Here is a 24,572-nt window from a genome sequence, read left to right as displayed (position 1 = left end):
AGAAGCCCAAGCAATGTTGTACCTCTGGTTTTCAAGAATTGCTGCAAGAGGAAAAAGTGTGTTAGTTCATGATATTGATGATGAATCTCATGATGAGAATGATGATGCCAATGACAATGATGAATCACCGGGATTTGAGAAAGTTAGTGATTTTAATGATCACCTTATGGATGTTGATACTGGGAAGGACATGGATGGCATAATTAAGTAGATGATGATGATGATGATGATGATGATGATGATGATGATGATGACGGTGGCTATGATATGAATCTTAGAATAGATAATTAAATGTTCACTTCACATTTATTTTTATATTACTATTGGATTTTACATTATAGTTAGCAAGTTGCCATTTGCAAACTTATTTTGGATTTCAACTTGAAAAATATTTCCCAAATGTGTTGATGATAGTTACTTTAGCACTTGGTAGCTAATTAAACATTTGAAGAACTTTTTGGATACATTGTGTTAAAACTTAAATATAGTTGTTTCATTAATATAAAGTATAGATATAGACATAGGTCACATAGCAATTCATGGTATAAAGATAAATTATATTGATGTAAATCTTTTTTTTTATTATTATTATTTTTTTACAGATGAATTCATACTTTATGAGATTAATCAACATACAAAGTGACTATCAATTTGTTTTTAGTTTTTTTTTTTCCCAAAAAGTAGATATTATGATTAACAATTCGGTCCTATGATCCTTGATTCCATTGATCTCCTATGATCCTATATAGGATTCGACTTTGACAACCTAGGTTACAAGATGCTTAACAACTTTAATTTTAGGGGTTGGCTTACCTCAAGTATTTTTTTAATTGGACATGTAATTAGTTTCTTATTGAGATAGAATGACATGATAGTGAGTTTTAATCTCCACTTTTTAATTTAGTTAGTGGGTCAGTGAGTGATGTGACAACTTCTCATTAGATAAAAGTAAATTTCAATTAAAAAAATACTCATAATAAGCCAAACCCTTACTTTTATATAATATTTATTGGCATTAAAAGATATTTAAACACATATTAATACTATTATAAATTCTTTTACAAACTGCTAATTTGACTTAGATAAAAACTATTAAGAATTTATCATATTAATAATTTGTAAAAATATGGAGCACTTTTAATTACCATGCTATTGACAGCAAGTGAAAACAAGCCACGTGATAGTTAACCGTGCAAAGGATCATAGTGATTGGAGCCAAGTTGGCAATTGCAAACTAGAATAGAAGAATGCATTGTAGGAACAATAGGAAACCCCAATCTACATCTCAGGTCTGTCTCCTCTAATGACGCAGTCCCATCGGCCCCCAATTACCGAGAAAACAGCCCAGAGACTCTAATAAAACCCCACCATCATTGCAATCTGGGGGCAAGGACTACCCTCCTATCATCATTCTAATCAACGGCCATAACTCCATCATAGCCGTAACCTAACCCATGAAAACGACACGTATTCCAATTTATCTCACCCAATCAATCAAATTCGTAATCAGTTTTTTCGCCAGAAAGCTTCGTGTACTATCTTTGCCTATTTACCTTCCCCGAAAAAACAAAAAACACCAAACAAAAAACCCTTCTCTCTCTCACACACACACACATTGACACACTCACCGAGTGATGATAGATATTTTTTGATAAGAAGGGGCACTGAGGCCAACACAAACAAAACAGAACAAAGCAACAAAGTCCCATTAGAGTCAAGTGACTCCTTCTCTCTAGCATTAAAAAGCAAACCCCACTTTTTTTCCTTTCTTTCTATCATTCTCTCTCTACTTTCCTTATTTGGCTGTTTTTGGTGCAGTGCTGTCGTCGGCACTGTTTGATTTATTCTGAGTAAAGTCAGGGGTTCTGGCTGTGTGTCACCGACACCTGTACGTTCTGCATGAATGAGAGAGAGAAAGTGAAAGAGAGAGAGGGAGAGAGCAAAAGAGAATACAAAGCGAGAAAATAGTGAACGAAGAAAGAAAAGAGTTTTTGTTTTTTGGGTCTCTTTTTTCTTTGGGGGAGGGTGTTTTTCTTTCTTGGTCAAGTCTAAGGGGAAAAAGAAAACCCTAAATCCTGATTGAAGTCTTTTCCGAGTTTCACACAGAAAGAGAATGGAATAAAAGATTTTAAGTGAATTTTGTGTGGTTTCCTTAATTGGGTCTCACTGTGTTCTCAGATCTGACTCTTTCTTACTATATATATATATTTTTTTTCATAGTATTTCTTCTTTTGAGTCTGTATGGTGATTGGTGGGTATTTTCTGTTTCCATATTTGGGAAACTTTCTGTCTTTACTCATTTCATTTCTCTTTGTTTGAAAATTCCATAAGATATGCGGTCTCTGGGACATAGAAATTGACAGAAGAGAGTGAGCACACAGAGGCACTTGGTATAAGTCTATACTATTGCTTTTGCGTGCTCACTTCTCTTTCTGTCACCTTCCAGTGCCGGATTAGATGCCAAAAATCTTATCTTTCCGGCCTGCTTTTTGTTCCAGATCCTCTCTCTCTCTCTCTCTCAAACATATATACATTTATATTTTCTCTAATTTTTATGGGTGGAAACTTGTTTATTTCAACCTTCAAGAACAGCTCGAGTAGACTGAAAGTGTAGTGTTTATTGTTTGAAATTGACAAATGATTTTATGTTTAATTATTAGTATATGTTTTATAAATTGTTGATTGTTTGAAAGCGTGACTTTTGAGGGTGTTTCTGTGAGAAGGTACACCTGATTACTGTGCGGATTAGGCGGCAAAACATGCTTATAGCATGGGACCATTTACGTTATATAGGAGTAGTAGAATGGTCCTAATACAACTTGACTGCTCTTGCTCCTTTTTTTCCCTTCTTTTTTTGATTTCAGATCTTTGATAGTTAGTACTTAGGATCAGTATTTTCATGTTTGTGACTATGTAGTGCCATTTGGTTTATATTTTATTCCTGCGCATGCGTTTTCCACTCGAGATTTGGTTCTGATTGGAGTTTGTTCTCACCTGAATCTAGCCAGAATCTGATTGCTAGCTTGTTCTCTCAGCTCAGATACATATTTATTTACTTATTTTTCATTGGTTTGAAACCCTATTCTAGCTATCACAGGTTTGCCTTTTTATAGGAATGGATAAGGGTTTCCTAGGTCTGTAGTTTAGTCAAAATCTGTTCAGTTACATACCTACTACTATATTTGAATATATATTATTGAGTTTTTGGAGAAAACAAATAATTTCAGTCTAATTTGTCATTTTTGATCTCATATATTGTGATTTGATGGGATGTATTGAGTGTAGAAAAGATGTGAACTCTTTTGGGTATGGTTACGATTGTAAGAATTTTCCAGATTTTAAGGAACTTCTTCAGTTGTTTTGTTTGCAGGCAGACAAGAAATATGGAATCTTTTGAGGAACCGTCCAGTCAAGTATCGTGCACAAAAATCTTGTCTCAAAAGAAAACGGGTGAATTAGGTCTCGGGTGTGCTTCCTATAACCCTATATTGTGCGCATTGCCTTGCCTATTCAGCTTCTTTTACTGGATTTCAGCTTGTTTTGTGTCTTGTAGACAATAATTTTACTCATAATTTACAACCACATACTTACTAGTTCATAAAGACAATGTATGTTTTAGTCTTGAATCTAAACTTTCCAGACTGAAGAGTCATTGTTTCTTCTTCATTATGATTTGGGGTTTGTTATTTCTAAGGTGCAAATTGGTTAAAAGTTTGTTCTGTCTCTTTCTGCAGCATTTAAACAATAATGGTTTTAGTGTGTGGAGTCATTTCATGCGTTGAATTGTGCTGGTAAATGCTGTCGGTTGCTAGATGGAATATTCATATAGCTTACTTGGCCAAGGTAATCCAATTGCTTCAATATTCTTGTCTGGTTGTTAAAAGTTGACATTGCTAATACTTATACAGTACGTTCTATACTAGAGTTTCGTATTCCAAGGCTTAATTTATTCAATTCTTCTTTCTTTATTTGTTTCCTTTTTTTTTGGTTGCTACAGTTAGTAGGAATACTTTGCTTTAGTTTGTAATTCTACAAATTTTAGGAATTTAAGCTGATGTGGTTTTTTCTCTGAAATGTTTAAAATGATCATGAAATTATGTGTTTTCATATGATGGATAAGGTGTTCATTAATTAATTGAAAATATAATATCCATAGCGGATTACTTTTGGCTGGGTTTGCTATTTGATTTGTTGCATTTGGGGGTTTGTTTAGAATTTAATTTAAATTATATAAATAAGCTAACAATTAATCATTTTGGGAGATGCTGACATCTTATCTAAGTAGTAAATTATACTCAATTGACTGCTGCATAATGGAGTTTGTTGCTGCATTCTGTCAAGAGTTCCGCTGATTCCCTTTGATTTTGGGTGATACTTTGGTGTAGAAAACGTGTGGACATTGATTTCTTTTTTCTTTCATTCGTTTGGTATGATTCTTATAATTTATAGGCAACAAATCAAAATTTAAAAAGAGAATTAGAATAGTAGTTGGTAGATGCTCCTAGGAATGGAAGAGTAGTTGGATATTTGGAATAAGTGTTAATAAATGCATGCATCCTTTATATAGTGTATATATTTTACCTAAACAAATATCATGGGTATTTTTTAATTCTACCTAATGTAAATTTGTAATTATTACATGCCCATATAGATGTTTTGTTAGACATATAAAGGTGTTTATGTAAAGATTACAATATAGATAGAGGACCATGGGCTTGCAATTACGTAGATGCCCCACTAAAATATCGACTGTTGAAATTTTAATTTCAGTTCTCAAAACAAAGTTATTTGAATTGGAGAGAATATTTTTGCTTGAGGTTTAAAGCAGCTTTGTTTTGACATTTTAAAGACCATCAACTAATTTTCCTTCTTTTGTTATGTGATTAAGATTCACAAGATAGTTTTGGGCAAAGAAAGGAGATACCAAGAGGAGTTGTAGAGTTATTTTCTCTCCAATTATTGATTGGGGAATTAGACAAAACCTGTATCATGGAAAATTATTATTATTTTTTGTGTGTGGATATTTTAAGTGAGAGTGGGGAAATTCGAACTTTAGTTATCTCTGTTGGAAATACTAAAAAATGTTACTTGACTTAAAACTTACTTTTAGATTAATGAAGCATGTAGTTGACTAAATATTTGTCTTTTTTTTTTCTTTAGAAAATATTGTTCAAAGGAATCCTAGAAAAGTAGCAATACTGGTATGATAGAAGTTCTTGAAATTCTACCAAGAACCTTATACCTCAATTAGTTGACGTTTTTTCATGTTTCCAATGGAAATATTCAAGGTTTTTATCTCTTCAATCCCAACTCTCCACCAATTATCGAATTACATAAAAAAATTCTTGAAATTCTAAGCCTTAATGGTTGAAATTAGATATATTTGAAATTGTATATTTCTTAATAGTACTGCTTCTATGATTTGTAGTCGTGAGAAGAATAGTTGGTCCCATATATTTTGGTTGGAAATAAGAATGCATAAAAAATTTGTTGTTTTTTTTTACCACAGTCTTTTCTTTTTAGATGGATGGAATAACTTAAGAGTTGAAAAAGTATGCTCTATTTGTAGATGGTCAAAGTGGTCTACTACATAATAATGTGAATTCAGTTTGGCCAAGGAAAAAGAAGAGAAAAGGGAGGGTGGGTGTCGTTCAACTCTGTTCTGAATAGGTTGCTTTCACATCAATCTACCTCAACCATTTTGTGAATATCTCTGAATCACCTAAAGACTTAAGACAACTCAACCTATGTAAATTCCTGTTTGTGTGGCTACAGGATAGTGTTATATATATATTTTCAATGAATGAAGTTCCTATTGATTTCTACATTAAAATAAAAACTTTGCATAAAAAAACTCAATATATAAATAATATAAAGTTCTTGAACCTACAATACAGGAGCTAGAAGATTATGAAAAATTAGCCTAGTAGATGGGTTGGTGGGCTTTGAGAACTGTAAATTGCATATTTGGGCATTTTCAAATTTGAATATATCAAATCAACAATGAGGAAGAAGGCCAAGCTAATGGGTACTCTTGAAGTGTGATCTTTAATCTTTTTGTGAGGCACCATATATATATCATTAAATGATCATACGATGTTGTGGAGGGAAGGATTGGAGAGATGCCAGTTTTTCATCCTGCAAAAAAAACTTTTGATTTTATGTAATGTTCTTTATATTTGACACACTTCATGCCCCACAAACATTGCTACCTCTTCCCCTTCAAGGTTTATATAGTCATGATGTTTTTTCAACCTTTTCAGTGTCTTTCATGAATAACATTTCCTGTCTCTCTCAAAATTTACTGGTAGTTTGTTTTAATCCTTTGCAAAATAAGTCAAGCTATAAATAATATGTTGTCATATTAGAGATTTTGGTTTCAAACCAGGTACTATATGACTAAATATTTTTCCATTAGAAGATGGGTTAAGAAAGTTTTTTTTTTTTATTTTTTTATTTTTTTATGTTTGGTTGCTTTTGTGTCTTTAAGATCATCTTAATTAATGACATCCTTACAGCAAGGAACATCATCTGTGACGACTGGGATTAGTGAAGATATTCAAGTCTTTGCTCTTTTTGGTTAATGCTTACTTATTTTTCTGATCTCTACATTAAGGTGAGAGTAGTGAAATGTTCAAGGAATGCTTTGTGAAAAGCTTATCTGTTTGTAGTGCGATTGTTTCTAACAAAATCCCAGGAATATGACTCAGAAACAAACAAAATTCTGGGAATATTATTAAAATTACATTCTTTTATCTTTATTTGTTTGTGCTTCCTTTCTAATCTCTGCGGCAAGGCAACATTTTTTTTAATGGTCAAATATTATTATTATTTTTATTTAAAACTCCTTTTTGTTTTGAACGTTGAATGCAGATTGCTTTATAAAAATGAAATTTAGGAGTCTCCCAACTTTGCCACGACAAGGTTCTTTCAAGCTTGCTTAAGAAAATGAAGCTCCTTTCCATGTAAGCCCCCTATGCTTGCATTACACTTTCAATCTGTTATGTTCATATTAATCTTGTTCAATGTATATGGTTACTATCATGAAATCACAATTAGGCCATCTTGTTCAATGTATATGCTCATCACAAAGTTTAATTAGGGATGTTTTCAACTGTAATTGAAGCTTGCACAAGATTCTTGGTTACAAGTAGGGTTAGAGCATTAGCATTGGAAAATTCCAATTCTACTCTATTTTACCATTCCAAAAAACTATTTTATCATTATACCATACCATTTTACACTACTTCCCACATCTCAAAGCTCTATTTTTATTAAAATATTATTTTTTAATCTTTTATTATTATTTCTTTCCAACCGTCATCAATCACCATACCACCATCTTTTTTATTAAACTCTATATCATCTATCACCACACCACCACCTCCACGGCTCCACCATCATCAATCACCACACCACCACCAAAATGCTTCAACCTAACTACTTCAGCCTCTCATCATACACTGCCGATCAACCCCGATCAAAACCCACCGGAATCCCATCACCACCAAAACAACCAAAACAACCCCGATCATCATCATCAATCAATCAGGCCATGCCAGCATGGCTCCACCATCATCAATCACCACCAAAACAACCGAAATCCCACCGCGCCTCCACCAGGCCCACCAAAATCCCACTGGAACAAAAACCCAGACACTGCCAATCAACCTCGATCACAATAGGAGAAAAAAAAAAACCCAGATCAACCCTGATCAAAATCCAGACACCGCTGCTACTGCCACCGTTAGATCAACGTTTTCTTCATCCCCGATCAAAACCCAGACACCGCTGATTAACCCCGATCACAGTAGGAAAAAAAAAAAAACCCAGATCAACCTCGATCAAAACCCAGACACCGCCGCCACTGCCGTCGCTAGATCAACCCAGCTCAACCTTGATCAAAACCCAGACATTGGTGAGAATCACAACATCACAGAATCACAGCATCGGCGAAAATCACAACCCAGATCAATGTTTCCTCCATTGTGGTGTGTGATGTTGATGTTGGGAGGAAGATATTGTTTGGGTTTGAAGAGAGGAGAGAGCAGATGAGAAAGAGAGAAGGAAAAGAGAGAAGAGACCATGAATAATGACAGAGGAGAGAGAAATTCCGGGGGAGAAGAGCTTAAATATTATTATTTTTTTAGAATACTGCTACAGTACTATTCTAAGCAATATTACAAAATAATTTGCAATATTGGGGTATAGCATTCCCTGATGCAAAGCATTTTGAAACTAAAAATGCTAAATTCTCCCTAAATATGGCATTAGCATTTTCCAATGCTAATGCTCTTATAAAATAAAATTGAAAATTTTCTTTTGTTATGCAAATATTTAAGTATTATTAAGTCTAGAGAAGATATGTTGATGTTTAAGATTTTCTCAGGAGACATTAGTGGTGTATCTGGGATATTGTGGGTCCTACTATATGTTGCCTGCCCCGAATGTGTGGACCAGAAGTAAGCTAGCGAGTTTTCTGCTATTGTCTTGTTTATAGTTATTTATTTATAGCACAATTAATAAATTGAGGGTGGCTAGAGCTAAGAGGTCAGAAGTACGGTGATAATAGGTGGAAGATGTTAGTTGAGGACAATATATATATATGGGGACCTTTATGTAACAAATCAAGAGCTGGAGAAAAACTAGATTAAATACCAAAAGATTCAAGATTTGTGGTATAGTTTTGATGTGGGATTTCTTGGCACCTTTTATAGTTCTGTTAGTTACTATTGAGTCTTAGTATTGTGTTTTTTTGTAGGTTAGAAAGTTGTTAATTTAATTATAATTAACTTTGACTAGAATAAGCCCTATTTGGTTAATTCTAAATTTTATAGAATGGGCTATCCTTGGTTGTATCAAAGGTGCATAAGTCTTATCTTGTATTTAAAGTCATTTTCCTATTTGATTTAGAAAATTTTAAGTACTTTTCTTTATTATTAGTAATCCTAGTCTTTCTAGGAATGGGTAATTTAGGTGTCCTAGTCCTCCCAAGAAAGGATCTAGCAATAGCATATATAAAGGCTTCATTGTAATCAATATTTGATGGTAAGATTGATTTAAACATATATTCTTTTTTATAAGTAAGAAATATTATATTAAAAATGGACTATGTCACGCATAAAAGGCACCAAAAAGCCAAAATAATTACAAAAGATAAAATAAGAGGCATAATTATGTACAAGAAGAAAGAGTATAAACATTGGACTAGTTGGAATGGAATGACTAAATGTGAATCCCCAAACTCGAGCCCAATCAAACAAAGTGCCCACAAATGATGCTAGAAGCTAGTCCCCCAATCTCTATTCATCCATAAACACACGACTATTGGTATAAGAACAAGTTCTGACGTCATTGGAGATCCAATACAAGTGGATTGGCTGATTGACTTAGCAACATGGTAAGCTGCTTGTAGGATTATCTTCATGATCAATTGTATACTCTTAAGTAAGGCGACATCCATGTGATTGATTATGTAAGGAAATATAAGGAACTATTTTTTAAGTTTGGAGTAGTTGAAAGTGAATGCATGACAACTGCTTGATTCAAGAGTAGGTTGAGGTATGAGATAAAAAAAATGTTTTTTTTTTGAAAGCATCTAACTTTGTGTGAGTTTGGTAAAATGTCTCAATTAAGAAGACTTTTTAGTGATCAAAAGACACCAATAAACATGAAAGTAATAACATCATAAAGTAATTTGGATAGAAAACTATTACAACTAAATCAGATGTCTCATGTATATTTTGAAGATCTTGAACATGCTATAGATAAGACCATTTAGTTTGAGTTGCTTGTAATGTTTAAGGGAGAAATCTATGATTCTCAAGCCTAAAGATCATGCTGAATTTATTGTCTCAAAATTTTTGTTCCAATGAACATAAAATAAATATATTTCTTTTCATAATCACCAAATATATGATTTAAATAATAATATTTCACAAAAAACAATTAGATTTTACCATAAATAGAGTGAAAATTAGGAGATATAACCTCACTAGTGCTTCAAAATCATCTCAGAACATAGAGTGAAGTAACGAAGTTGAGGCGTAGATTAAGTCACTCTCTTCAGGTGATACACACAGTCAATAGAGTTTTTCATTGTCATAGACCAAGAACTTTGCCCGTCTTTCCAATTGGAGAGAGTGGAAATAATTCCACTAGAAATATGGTTTGAAGGTTTCAAGCAAACATGAAAGGAAAGAAAGCACTAACTCAAGCATTTTACCCTATGACAAGGAAAACTCTTAATCTTTCTTTATTTCTCATTCTATTCACCTATTTAAACCCAAAAAACCACTAAATACATTCAAGATCCAATCTTTTATTACCTAAACTCGTAAGGCATGTTTGGTACATTGCACGGAGATTATGATTAAAATTGTAATTTTTATTATTAGGAATAAAATGTGTTGTAATGGAAGTTGTAACATTAGAATAAAACTTAAGATCTATTTTTGGAAATATCTTACTCAAACAATTATATTTCCAAGAAAATAATATGTTTTTAAATTTGAGAGAGATGATTTATTTTTTGATGATTTTTTATTTTCCTAATTGTTATGTGCATATGGAAAGTTTGTTTATTTGAAAATATACTAATTTTAGAAATTATTACACACACACACAAGAATAGCTATTACAACCCTTTTAGAGAGGAATAATTATTCTTCATTTTAAAGAATAGCTATTCATAAGGAATTATTATTTTCTGTAATAAAAACATAATCAAATTACTGAATAGCTAAACTATAGGAATAAATATTACATTACAGTGTTTATTACAGTCTACCAAACATATTCTTAGACATCAAACCTTAATAAAGAATTACCATTGCGCATGGCGTGATAGTCATTCCACAAGTACAAAATTTTTATGGGGTGTGGTGGGCAAGAGTTGGGGTTTAAGTCTTCAGGAGGGAATTTTACATACATATACACTTAGATTAGATTAGGTTGGAGTATAATTTTTATCTTGTATAAAAAAAACCTTAGTTAATTGGATGTTACTCCCTCTATCCTAGTTTGTTTGTCTTTTATTCCATTTTAGGATGTCCCAAAATATTGTTATATTTCTAAAAATAAAAGTCATTAATTTACTAATTTTCCTATTATATATACTCCTACTTTATTTTCAAAACTATTTGAAATGAAAACTAACAAATATTTAAAAAACCAATTTAATTGGGGCACCTTTTTAGTTGCCTCATTAAGAATAACTCTTTTTTTTTTAAAAAAAAATTGATAAATTTAGTTAATGATAGTTTTGTAAACTTATACATTTTTATAAGATAGACAAGACAATAAATGATGTTTCCTTAAAAAATTTGACTTTTCAAACAGGACAAACAAATTGGGATGGAGGGAGTATTTCGATTTAGACACTCATTTTTATTAACAATTTTAAACTTGAAATTTAAATATTTTATTGATAAAATCTAACATTACTATTGACATTTGATTTTCTTAAAATTTTGTATGCATAGATAGTATAAGAAGAAATTCTAATCCAACAATATATTTTTTAAAATACACATCAAATAAAAAATAAATGAGTGGCGTAATATTACCAGAAGTTATATTATGTGTAAATTGAATTCAACCAACATATAGTTATCATTAGCTTACACCAAAATAGAATGGTTTACAATGGAGAATATTATGTTGAATCTGTGGAAGACACATTTCTTGATGAAGGAATAATTTGAATTTGATTTTTTTTTGTTGGGGGGGGGGGGGGGGGGGGGGTCTTTAAAGATTTCAACCTTTCATTGAGAATTTCTTGGGCATAAATTTGCACTAGTATGTTGACAGCCATTGGTAAGAAAGGAACATGAATTTTTATTTTTCCTTTTGAGAAAATCAAAAGATAAAATGTGAACACTACGAGAAAAAAAATTATTGCAATGAAAAAAAAAATTAATGCAATAACATTAAAGTCGTTGCAATAGTTAATACCAAATGTTGCAATAAAAATTGAGGTAATAGGTTTCTGTAACAACAAAACTTTTGTTGCAATCAACTCTAAATATTTTAATAACAACTTTGATGCAAATATATATATATATATATATTGTTGCAATAAATAATATATTGTTTCAAATATCTTATAGGTATAGGCTATTATTTCACGAATCTTATTGCAATAGATTGCAATTGCTCGATCAAAATAAGTCGAATTAAATTATTACAATAATATCTTCATTGTAATAGATAATTACTTCAATTTGTCATTGCGATAGATTATGAAATAATTGATACCAGCTTATTGCAATAATATATTTGTTGCAATTTCGTGTTTGTCATTACAATAAATTGTAAAATGATTAATATCAAATTACTGCAATGATAACTTCGTTACAATAATGTATTTGTTTTTGTTGCAAGACTACAAAAATAATTGGTATCAATTTATTGCAACAATTTCTTCATTTTAAGTTATTACAACAATTTTTCCTAAATAATCATGTTAATATTATAAAAGATGAAACTCATAAAACTGGGAAACAAAATTTACTTTATCATTAATAGTGATACCAAACATATGAATCAAAAGCATAATACAAATTCTAAGAGATATCTCTAGATGTTCATGCTTTTCAAGCATTTTAACTTTTCAAAATGCATAACGAATGCCAATGATAAATACAATGTTGTATTTGAAGACTTGGCTATCAAGAAAATAACATAACTTACTAGGAGCTATAACTTGAAATAGAATAGCATAAATTTTTCAAGAGAGGTTCATGATAATAAAGCATACCAAACATAAGTAATTTCCTCCTTGATTATGACCAAAGTTGTGGGTGCAACTATTACGACTTATAAATGTAATATGTTAATCATTTTACCATACCTATTTAAAATTAAAGCAATCGAGTTAGTCATAATTTCCTTTTAAAAAAAAGTTAGTCATAAGATTCTATTTAATTCATAACTGCGTACACAAGCTTATAATAACTTTTATACATGTTCATTCAACATATTCTTCATCCAAAATTTCTTATAACCATAAGCAATTCATCTCCTCTTTTTTTTTTCTTTTTTCTTTTTTTATACCATTCATAGGGAGATAAAAACAAAATCAAAAGTCACAAAAAGGCTGGACTAAACTAGCATTGGTTCATTAGCACATGGGTTGCCAATTTAGCTACAGTCCAAACCTCCTTTACAACCAAATGGGGAACTAAGATCATATTATAGGAATGACAATGTTGAGTTAGGAAAATTAGATCAACCATTCTAGAACTACAAGCCAATTTGAAGCCTTTTTCTTCTTAAAGGATTGAATAAGTTCCCTACTATAACTTAGAAACAAAATTTGCTGAAAACCATGATTTCTTGCTGTGATTCCAGCTCCCACCATAACTTCTAGCAATTTTTTTTTGAGAATTTAAAAAAAAAAAAAAACCAAGTGGTAAATACAAAGTAAGTGTGATACAAAACATGCAATGCATTATGTTTTATTTTATTGTACAAAACTTATGCAAATTAGGAATAATTTTAGATGGCACCTATTTATTATTAAACCTACCAAATATACATTCTGCTCAATTGTTTATAAGATAAAAAAAGAATTAAATAACATGACAATAAAAAATTGATAAAATAAAAGTAAGAAATATACCTAATCTTTCCATCCTTATGGCAACATAAAATGGTAATTCAAGTCGAGACCTTCCAATGAGACCACGATTCCCAAATGGCTCTAGTAATAGAAGCCCAACAATTTACTTATCGGGAGTAGCTAGGTACAATGGAGATTTTTCGTCTTCATTCAAAATATATGCCGCATTAGGATCTCTCCAAAATAAAAGATTGATGGCTTCATAACAAATAGGAAAAAACATAGCTTCATGTAAAGCGGTGTTTCCTATACTATTCACCATTTGCAACTCTACAGTAGAGCTATTAATAAGGACTTTTAAAACTTTTAGATGTTTACTTTTTGTGGCCACGTGAATTGCACTGTCCCCTAGAATATTTTTATTGGTAAGAAGGAAAAGGAAGTGATCAACAATGAATTTTTTGATCTTAGTACTTCCAAAACTTGCTGTCTCATGGAGCAAGGAATTCCCTGATGGGCTTTTTTGGGAAAAAATGGTTAATAATGGGAGTTGATTGTTAGTTGATATGTGTTCTAACATGTCAACAAAACCAATTACATCATCATTGGCTAAAGGTTGATGAAAGGAAGCAAAATCAAAGGCAAAGTCGGTGGTGCTTGTGGATTGGTGAAGGTTTGAAAACTTCTTTGACTTTAAAGATTTCAACCTTTCATTGAGAATTTCTTGGGCATAAATTTGCACTAGTATGTTGACAGCCATTGGTAAGAAAGGAACATGAATTTTTATTTTTCCTTTTGAGAAAATCAAAAGATAAAATGTGAACACTACGAGAAAAAAAATTATTGCAATGAAAAAAAAATTAATGCAATAACATTAAAGTCGTTGCAATAGTTAATACCAAATGTTGCAATAAAAATTGAGGTAATAGGTTTCTGTAACAACAAAACTTTTGTTGCAATCAACTCTAAATATTTTAATAACAACTTTGATGCAAATATATATATATATATATATTGTTGCAATAAATAATATATTGTTTCAAATATCTTATAGGTATAGGCTATTATTTCACGAATCTTATTGCAATAGATTGCAATTGCTCGATCAAAATAAGTCGAATTAAATTATTACAATAATATCTTCATTGTAATAGATAATTACTTCAATTTGTCATTGCGATAGATTATGAAATAATTGATACCAGCTTATTGCAATAATATATTTGTTGCAATTTCGTGTTTGTCATTACAATAGATTGTAAAATGATTAATATCAAATTACTGCAATGATAACTTCGTTACAATAATGTATTTGTTCGAAATTTTTGTTGCAAGACTACAAAAATAATTGGTATCAATTTATTGCAACAATTTCTTCATTTTAAGTTATTACAACAATTTTTCCTAAATAATCATGTTAATATTATAAAAGATGAAACTCATAAAACTGGGAAATAATAACATAACTTACTAGGAGCTATAACTTGAAATAGAATAGCATAAATTTTTCAAGAGAGGTTCATGATAATAAAGCATACCAAACATAAGTAATTTCCTCCTTGATTATGACCAAAGTTGTGGGTGCAACTATTACGACTTATAAATGTAATATGTTAATCATTTTACCATACCTATTTAAAATTAAAGCAATCGAGTTAGTCATAATTTCCTTTTAAAAAAAAGTTAGTCATAAGATTCTATTTAATTCATAACTGCGTACACAAGCTTATAATAACTTTTATACATGTTCATTCAACATATTCTTCATCCAAAATTTCTTATAACCATAAGCAATTCATCTCCTCTTTTTTTTTTCTTTTTTCTTTTTTTATACCATTCATAGGGAGATAAAAACAAAATCAAAAGTCACAAAAAGGCTGGACTAAACTAGCATTGGTTCATTAGCACATGGGTTGCCAATTTAGCTACAGTCCAAACCTCCTTTACAACCAAATGGGGAACTAAGATCATATTATAGGAATGACAATGTTGAGTTAGGAAAATTAGATCAACCATTCTAGAACTACAAGCCAATTTGAAGCCTTTTTCTTCTTAAAGGATTGAATAAGTTCCCTACTATAACTTAGAAACAAAATTTGCTGAAAACCATGATTTCTTGCTGTGATTCCAGCTCCCACCATAACTTCTAGCAATGCCTCACCTGCGGTTCTAGTTTTGCTACTAACTACACCACAAAAGATTCTATCTCCCTAGATATTGACAGCTTCATAAGCAATGCCACTCCTGTGAGGTTTTTTGCCCCTAGCACTTGCAACTTTGATGATCAATTATCATTGCCTTGTTGCTAATTGGTGCTTTGGCCTTGGGCTTCTATTGATTCTGTTGTTGTGTGGGTGTTTTATGAAGGTTTCCTTGTACTTACAAGATAAAAGGTTGAGCAGTTAGAATCACATCCATAGGGTTGGGGTTAGTTCCTTCTGTTGAGGTCCAAAATATTACAAGTATTTAAATCCAAAACTAATGAGCCCTCAAGGATAGAAAATGCCCAATCCATGAGCCAATGCCCATTTAAAATGGGTAAAAGGAAGCCCAAGCTCATGAATGCGTAAGCCTTGGGCCTTAGAGAAGGAAGAAAAAAAAAAAGCAGAGGAAGCTTGGCCTAGGCTCTGTGAGAGAAACCCCCAAGAAGCCCAGAAAGAGACTAGATTAGGATACTGAGAAGTTGCCAGAACTAGAGAAGGGATCCTCGAGAAGTGCATAAAAGAATCAGCTGGGAGTTAGACAGCTCAAGGAAGCATGTTCAAGGGCACAAGGAACGAGGAAAGACATATCCTATCAGTTGCCTACAACTCAAGAAAAAAAAAAAAAAAATGGAAACAGATGATGACTTAGGAACCAGCACCTATGAAGGGAAGCCTGATACCTCAGGAAGAATAGCAAGGTGAACCATGAAGGAAGGTGGCTGGGGATCTTTCAACCTGACAGGGGGGAATCTGCCTATTTAGAGAAAAAAGACAAAGGATGAGGTAGCCAAAATGGGAGTTCTAAAAAGCCTCTCTAGAAACCTTGGAAAAATAGATTAAAAGTCAGCCTCTAGGAACCCCCCCCCCCCTCCCCCCCCCCCCCCCAAAAAAAAAGAGGAAATTCAGTTAGGGACTTTTTGGAGGGAAACCTCAAAAGAAGAATATAGTGAGAAAATAAAGAAATGACCAGTTACCAATGTTGCTGACACAACATTGGTTCTAGTACTTAGGGCAGCAAATAGAGGGAATCAATGGTACACCAAAAACCCTAGGAAGGTACTATAAAGGGGGATCAAGCCATCAGCAAAAACCATTCAACAATAAGGAATTAGAGCACAAAGACTCTCTAAAAAACTCCTTTAAATCTCAGGAAAATTGAAAAAGGGAAAAACACTATGAGGGATCCTAAGACAGATACTAGAGAATACACTTGAATTCAAGGGGATTCAAACCTCACAAGTCTAGGAAGTCTATAGAAAGCTATCCAAGTTTGTGATTGTTGAACTTATTTGAATCTTGTAACACATCCCAGTGAAAATAAGGGTCCAATATACTAAAGCTTAATATAATGAAATATCATTTTATTTTCTGAGGATCCCTAACGTCATTACATGCTTTTTCTTTATTTCTTTATTGTTCCTTAGCTATATACTTTATAATATGTATATATTTGCATGTATGAATATGTATGTGTTGTAGGATCTATCCTTTGTGCACAACTTCGTTTGTAATCAGCCCAATATAGCCGCGGTGAACTAAACTCAGTCCACCAAACAAACAAGTAAAAGGCCCAAGATCCTTTTTTCTACTTGGGCCTAGGTACTGTCCAAAAAAAGAACCCACACCTTGATGAATCAACCTATTTCTATGGTTCCAAATGGTCCATAGAGTCGTGAAGATAGCCTACAAGACACTATTGAATCTATCCCTCTTACTTTGTATTTAGACAAGAGCAAAGTTAACCAGTGTTGAACAAATATGTTACTAAAATCTGAGGAACGAATGGCTAGGGTGGAGCCATGCCAGCAAGCTCTAGTAAAGGGACAAAGCAAGAAAAGGTGGGTTGTAGATTCATCTTCTTCATTGCATAGAGGGCATGTACTAGAGGTTGAGATGCCTCTATTTTTTAGGCTAAGTAAAATGGGTAGGCTATCATGCATGAGTTTCCACATAAAATTGTTGATTTTTAGAGGGACCTTTATTAGAAGTATTGGTTAAATGATTAAATTTACCATATCCCAATAGCTTAAACTTTTGGGACAATCGGTAGTTTAACATGGTATCAGAGCATGAGATCTTGAGTTCGATCCTTGTCTCCTCCACTCTACCTCCCATTTAAATTCCCACGTGTTGGGCCTCACCTATTAAAAGGTAGTTTCGGCCCACATGTGAGTGGGAGTGTTAGAAGTATTGGTTAAATGATTAAATTTACCATATCCCAATAGCTTAAGCTTTTGGGACAATCGGTAGTTTAACAACCTTAACTCTCCAAATTAAGTTCCACACCCCTTCTTGAGTTTGAGCTTGCCTAGCAAGGGTTGAATGATCCTTCACCAGGAATTCATATGCCTTTTTGACCTGATAATCCCCATTCTTTGAGTATTTCCATAGAATTTTATCTTGAACTGATCCTGTTTTGGAAATAGGAATTTGCGATACTGTAGAGGCTTGGGGGAATGGGTATAAGGATCTAATCAAATCTGTTTTCCAGGTATTGGTATGTTGATCAATTAATTTATTATCATATCATAAGGTGAAATCTGATTGGGCTGTTCAATTAATTTATTATCATATCATAAGGCGAAATTTATGTCTCCCACTTTACCAGTAGTAAGGCTTGGGTGGTTCAAGTTCAAAGAAGGGTAATGAAACCAATTTTTGTGGTTGAGTGGAATATCATAACCATTTCCAACCCACCATTTCCCCTCTCTTAGTTTGTGGTTTTCTTGTTGGATGATGTTTTTCCAACACCAAGAGTGGGGAGGTTTAGGTCTACATTCCTAAATTGAACAGCTAAGGAAGTATTTAGCCTTGAAAGTCCTAGCCAACAAAGAGTGAGGATTATGGCTGATTCTCCAATAATTTATTATCCAAAATTTGTACCTCAAGATGTGATCAGATTATTTGGAAAAAAAAAAAAAACGCTATCCCAAACACGACCACAAACTCATCATCAATCACAGCCCACAAATGCTCTCCTAGAGTTCACAAATTGCTTCTAAAGAGATTTAAAGAACCTAATTTTCATAATCATTTAAGTCTGACTGCCTTTTCTCACATCATATTGAATCTATTATGGAACAAAAGAGCCCAACTATTTAGCTCCATATCTAGTTAGCTATCCCATAATTATATATAATATCATATCATATCAAAAAGCAATTTGATATGATATAATATTATACATAATTTTTAACAGTAATGCCAAAAAAGTACAATGAAATTGGAATCCAAATGTTCCATCTTGAAGGAAAAGCCGAAACAAGGTCCGAAATAGTATTTTGAACATTTTTAGTCTTAAAAATTTGTTCTCTTTTAAACCCAAAAAAAAAAAAAAAAAAGGTGGGCTACGGTTGTGTATATACATACATACATAAGGCGAAATCTGATTGAGCTTTGGAGAGAGAGAGAGAGAGAGAGAGAGAGAGAGGTATATGTATATATCTGATTGGGCCTTGATGAGATATTTGGGCTTCAAGGAAAAAATGCGAGATGGGTTCAGATTTTGGGCTAGATGGTTAAGCCGGACATGCTCAGTTATATATTAAATTAAAGCGGTAAGATCCAAAAAGACAAATTAGTTGAAGGCTTGAAGCAGTTGGGAAGCTATGGAGGTCGAAGGAGAAGACGGTTCCAAAATTGTGTTACAAAATGCGGGGGACAAGGTCGTGTTTGGACGAGGATTTGGTTTTAACACGAAAGACAAGACAGTGTCACGTCGCCACGTTGTGTTTGAACTAGCGAAAAGTGGCGAGAGCCAAACGGGGTCCAACTCCAAGGTTTTGTTTGAGGTTGTTGGGAAGAATCCCATGTGGGTGAGGGAACATGGGAGTGGGGAAATCCGGGTTTTCACAAAGGGTGAGAAGGGTGACGTGGCTGAAGGTGATTGGCTCTGCTTTTTGTCTGGGAAGAGACCCGTTTGGTTTGCTGTGAGGGAAAGTGGTTCTGGGGAGAGAGAGAAGAGGGTTTTGGAGAGTGAGATTGGTTTGTGTGAGAGTTTGGGAGGTGGGTTTGAGTTTGATAATGGGGTTCATGTTGAGGCTTTGGATATTGACCCTGTTAAAGGTATGTGTTTTATGTGTTTCTTACTTGCTTTGCTTTGATTTTGCTGTGTTTGGTTGCTGAGAAAATGTAGGAAAGGAAAGTGAAAGTTCTACTTCTAAATCTCTTTCTTTTCTAGCTTGGCGTTGACTCTTTTTTGGTATAACTTTCATGGAATATTTATTTCTTGTGGTGAACGTTTTTGGGACAATCTTGGTTTTTACATTTTATCAGAGTATATAGGATTAGAGATATGTCATTCTGTGTAGCTGAACTGTAGAAATGCATGCTGTAGAAAATTAAAATCCTAGGGTCCATGTAATTTTGGAAATTTTGATGTAATGCTTAATATATAATACTGATGCTAATTATTGACTAATTAGCTTGACATATCAGTTTGAATGGTCCTCTGAGGCTCTGATTCACTTTCAACTTCAGTGTTTTTTTATATGAATTCCAACTTTGCACTAGTACCCTTAGAAATGTCATTCACATCATGTTTTGCTTCACCCCTAGTAAAAGGAAAGAACAGAAAACTTTTAAATTACCTCTTTTGCTGAGAGAAGAAAGTGTGTCAAAGATATTGGCATATTTTCCTTGTAGCTCACCTAAAGTTTACACTCAAACTAGGTGAGATTTGGAGTAAAAGTTAAGTGTAAGTGATTTGAGATACCAAAGATAGATCTTCCTCTTTTTTCTGTCTATTTTCTCTTTGTAATTAAACAATTATCAATTCTTGTTCCTTTGTTCTCTTCAGTTTATTATCCATTCTAATATTGATTGCAACTTCAGCATCAGAGAAATATTTTTCATAGCAGGCTGTTTGTGACATCGATACTTTTGCCTTTGTTTGTGTGTGTGTGAGTGGGCACACACATGCATGCACTTGCTAGACAGAGTCTGAGACTGATTTCTCACAGCTTGTCTACCATGTAGAATCGGATTTTGTCCTATTATGTGCCCGAGATACATAATAGAAGTTCTGTAAAATTTATACTGTTGTTGTAGATAACTAGTTCAGGTGTCTGTTATGCAGTTTTCTGTTTGAATATCTGTCTTAGTTTCATCTTTAATTTCATGATGCTTTGGCTAATTAAAATTTGGGAAATGCAGAGTTTGGTTTTCTTGTGATGGGGCATGAGTTTGATCACTATCCCAAGCAAATGTTCCGTGATATAAGAAATTGGGACTGGTTTCTTGAGGAACCTAAAAGAGATAGTGATGATGATGAGTATCTTGAGAAGAGCGGAAAGAGGGGAGTGATGAAAAGGAGAAGGAAAGCTGCAGGCAATGATGATGATGATGACTTCACAGGTGAGAGTGGTGATGACAAGGAGCTTGTTGCAAAACTGAGAAAGGTAGACAAACCTCAATATTCTACAAGATCAAAAGACCGTGACAAGCCTCTCAAGGAGGCCAAAGGTTGTAAGAACTCTTTGCAAAAGACAACTAGCGGTGCAAATGAAGAAGATGATGATGATGAAACACTTGGAGGCTTTATTGTTGAGGAGGATGATGTGGAACAAGAAGAAGAAACTGATGAAGATGAAGAAGAATTTGTTGAAGATGACAATGAGGAAGAAGTAGATGATTAACGCCAAATCAAGGAGCAGATACATAATTTTGTAAATGATGCTCAAGATGAACAGTTTTGTATGTGTAATTTCTTATACGTGTTTTTTGTGTTATATTTTGTACCATTTGTTTCTATAATCTCTCTGTAGCTTGTTTGGATAGAATTTCCTTGTGTTGTAAAATATGGAACTTTCCTTTTAGATTTTAGACATTGGAAATTGAGAGTATTTTTACTGAAGCAATCTTTCAGTTACTTGTAGTTGATCTGTTGATGCATCTCATTTCCTATATATGATTTCAATTTATTATACAAGAAATTAGTAGCAGAATCGTTGAGACATATGTTACCCCGGCTCCTTTCCTGAATTGGCAAAACAGAGATCTGTGTCAATGTCTTCAAAAGCTTTGGGGGGGTTTGGTGAACTTCCAAATAGTCAAGTACTGCAAAATTAAGGAATGGTCAAGCTGGTAAGAAGGTTCTTGTTTGCTTTACTATGCTCAGCAAGACAAGAAGAGATGAGAGTAGTGGTGTTAAGGTATGAGTGTCCCAGATTTAAGTGTAGCTTTTGTATAGGAGGAACCAAAGAAGACTCCAATTGGAAATTTGGAAACGCATGGAAGATGGAAGATCCAATTGAAGTTAATGGGTGATGTAGTATGATTTATTTTCAGGTTGCAAACTAGAAATGCTGATAATTGGTGAGTACTGGATGAGGTTGAGAACCGGTTCACCAACACCTCTACAAACACATACCACTCCATCTTCATGTTCAATCTTTGACTTATAAGGCTGGAGATTGCTGTGACTCTCAGTGGAATGTATAGACCATAGAGTTTTTATGTGCTACAAAATTGGAGATAATCATCTTGCTTTTCATGGTTTCTTAGTGTACGTTGGATTCAATTCCAGGTCTGTTACTCAATAAGGAAAAGCTTCATTAATTGAACCAACACCCACCATATTTCTATTTCAATTTTACACTTAAAATACCTACTATTTAATTGTGCCAATTGTAACTATTAATTTTGTCAATTTCATCCATCAGCCCTAAAGATCAACTCAGAAAATGTCCTTAATTAAAGGACAAAATTGACACCATCAATAATTGAGTAGCTTACTAAGGAGACTTGTACTTCAGTGACATAACTTATTCTTCTTTATTATGGGAACTAGGATTCAAATCCTGCCCTCTCATTGTTACAAAAATTGAGATATAAAATAAGGAAAAAAAAAAAAAAGTTAAATAGCTTTAATTTAAAAGAATGATGAAACTGACATAATTAAATTTATAAGGATGAAACCGAATCTGTAACAAAGTTTAATAAACCAAAATTATAGTTTGGCCTTCTCAAAATAACATTCAAACAAAGATATTTATATATAGAAAATAATGAGCGGAAGTTATAGAATGAAATTCTTGAAATTCTATCACTAAGAGTTTTGTAGCTCAATTACCATTATTTAGTGTTTATAACAAAGACATTTGGGCTCAAATCTTAGATTCCGTTTGGAAATAACTTATTTAGTTGAAATTGAAAACTTATTGTTAAAAATATTGTAAATAAAGCTAAAAGGTAGCTGAAATAGTACAATAGGACCCATGAATAGTACCAAAAAAATGTAATGAGACTCATGAATAGTAGCAAAAAATAAACTAAATGATAGCAAAAATAAGCTAAATAGTAAAAAAATCTGGCTTTTTAAACCAATGCCAAACACAACTTTAGTCTCCCATCCCTACTGTAACTTTTTTTTTTTTTGGTTAAAAGGAACCATGTCATTATCAAACCAAAACAATAGAAGTATTGATAGAGCACCTTAGATTATACAAACCCTGTGCATCCGAACTTAGAATATTACATAGTTCAACAGAGTCAGGGTTTTCTAATATAACAAAATCAAAAGAGGAAGAACAGCCTTCCTTAGCAAGCTTGTCCACCACTTTGTTGGCTTCTCTGAAGACATGGTTGACCTTGAAGCGTTGGAAACGACTAAGGAGAATAAGATATAAAATATTTATAATAAAAAAAATTTAAAATTCAATCATATATAAAATAGAGTAAAAATTATTTATTAAAAAAAAAAAATCTAAAAAAAAAAAAAAAAAAAAAAAAAAAAAAAAAAAAAAAAAAACAGAAACTAGGATTTGCCTCCCTTCTACAAAATGCATTGTTTACGAGTTAGATACCAACTTGCTTGCCACGTTCTTTAGTTTGTTGACCAACACCTTTGCTAACAGGCTAGGAGTTTTAGTCTCAAAAATTTGGTCATAACTTTGGACTTCATATCTTAATTCCTTTCAAACTTTTTCCACACCCATGAAGTCGTTGGTTAGGATTTTTCTCCCTTCTACAAATGTATTTTGCGAGTTAGATACCAACTTGCTTGCCACTCTCTTTGGTCATAACTTTGGAGTTCATATCTTAATTCCTTTCAGACTTTTTCCTTCCACATCCATGAAGTTGTTGGTTTGAATTATCATTAGAATTGCTATCAAAATGATTATATCTTCCAAGCCTTTGCATCTGTGCTTTTTCCTCTTACTGCAAAAAAATTTGTGAGTTGATTCACTAGCTCTCTAAAACTTAGGATCATATTTTCCATTGATTTCTCATTTCTTTGACTTTCTGCTGATATACCTCTTTTTTCCATGATGAATCGGGTCATAATTTCTTATGAATGCAGCTCAAATACTGCTGATTTCATGTCTTGTAAGAATACACAGTAATCTAAACACCAATGACAAAAGAAAAACAATAAATTGCAGAAAACTTGAGAGAACAATGAAACTAGTATTGAACTCTTGTAGCCTAGACAGCATTAAGTAATCAAACCCAAGCCTCGGCCTTTTACAAGAAATTTGGAACCAGACTTAATATCACTGGAATAACAACTTTGGAAATTATATTCCTATTTTCTAGGTACTTAGAAAATACCATTAACCTTATTAACACCAGTGTACCAAGAAATATAAATGAGATTTCCTAGAGTTGACTCTTTGACTTGCATATTAATAGACTTGAAAGCATACATTAGCTTTATTAATTCTTTTATGATGTTCGATCTGTGAAATATTTTTGTTTCTCAATGCTGCAACAATTGCTTTTTCTTGTTTTATTAGTAACCATTTGTTGATTTATACATGTTGCATTGCCATCCTAGTTAAATTGATCATTAATATATTCCT

General features: G+C 32.8%; 1 protein-coding gene and 1 long non-coding RNA gene across 3 annotated transcripts in view; both read left to right on the top strand.

Annotated features, from left to right (window-relative positions):
- The first annotated feature begins 1,332 nt into the window (after positions 1–1,332).
- LOC112005968 (uncharacterized) overlaps positions 1,333–24,572 on the top strand; it is a 28,084-nt gene continuing 4,844 nt past the window's right edge. Inside the window, exons 1-3 of one of the 2 annotated variants that reach the window (XR_010623570.1) lie at positions 1,333–3,490; positions 3,735–3,843; positions 6,874–6,965. This is a non-coding gene — a long non-coding RNA (uncharacterized LOC112005968). The remainder of the gene's footprint in view (positions 3,491–3,734; positions 3,844–6,873; positions 6,966–24,572) is intronic. The other variant, XR_010623572.1, reaches the window with a different exon arrangement.
- On the top strand, positions 19,250–21,626 carry LOC111995112 (uncharacterized). The gene is made up of 2 exons (XM_024027016.2): positions 19,250–19,833; positions 20,923–21,626. The coding sequence occupies exons 1-2, from the start codon at positions 19,377–19,379 to the stop codon at positions 21,402–21,404; spliced, it is 939 nt and encodes a 312-aa protein (XP_023882784.2). The 5' UTR covers positions 19,250–19,376; the 3' UTR covers positions 21,405–21,626.

Source organism: Quercus suber, unplaced genomic scaffold, assembly GCF_002906115.3.
Source record: "Quercus suber isolate HL8 unplaced genomic scaffold, Cork oak 2.0 scaffold_17, whole genome shotgun sequence".
Lineage (NCBI taxonomy): Eukaryota > Viridiplantae > Streptophyta > Magnoliopsida > Fagales > Fagaceae > Quercus > Quercus suber.
Note: the sequence above shows the minus strand (reverse complement) of the source record. Positions and strands in the feature narration are given on the sequence as shown.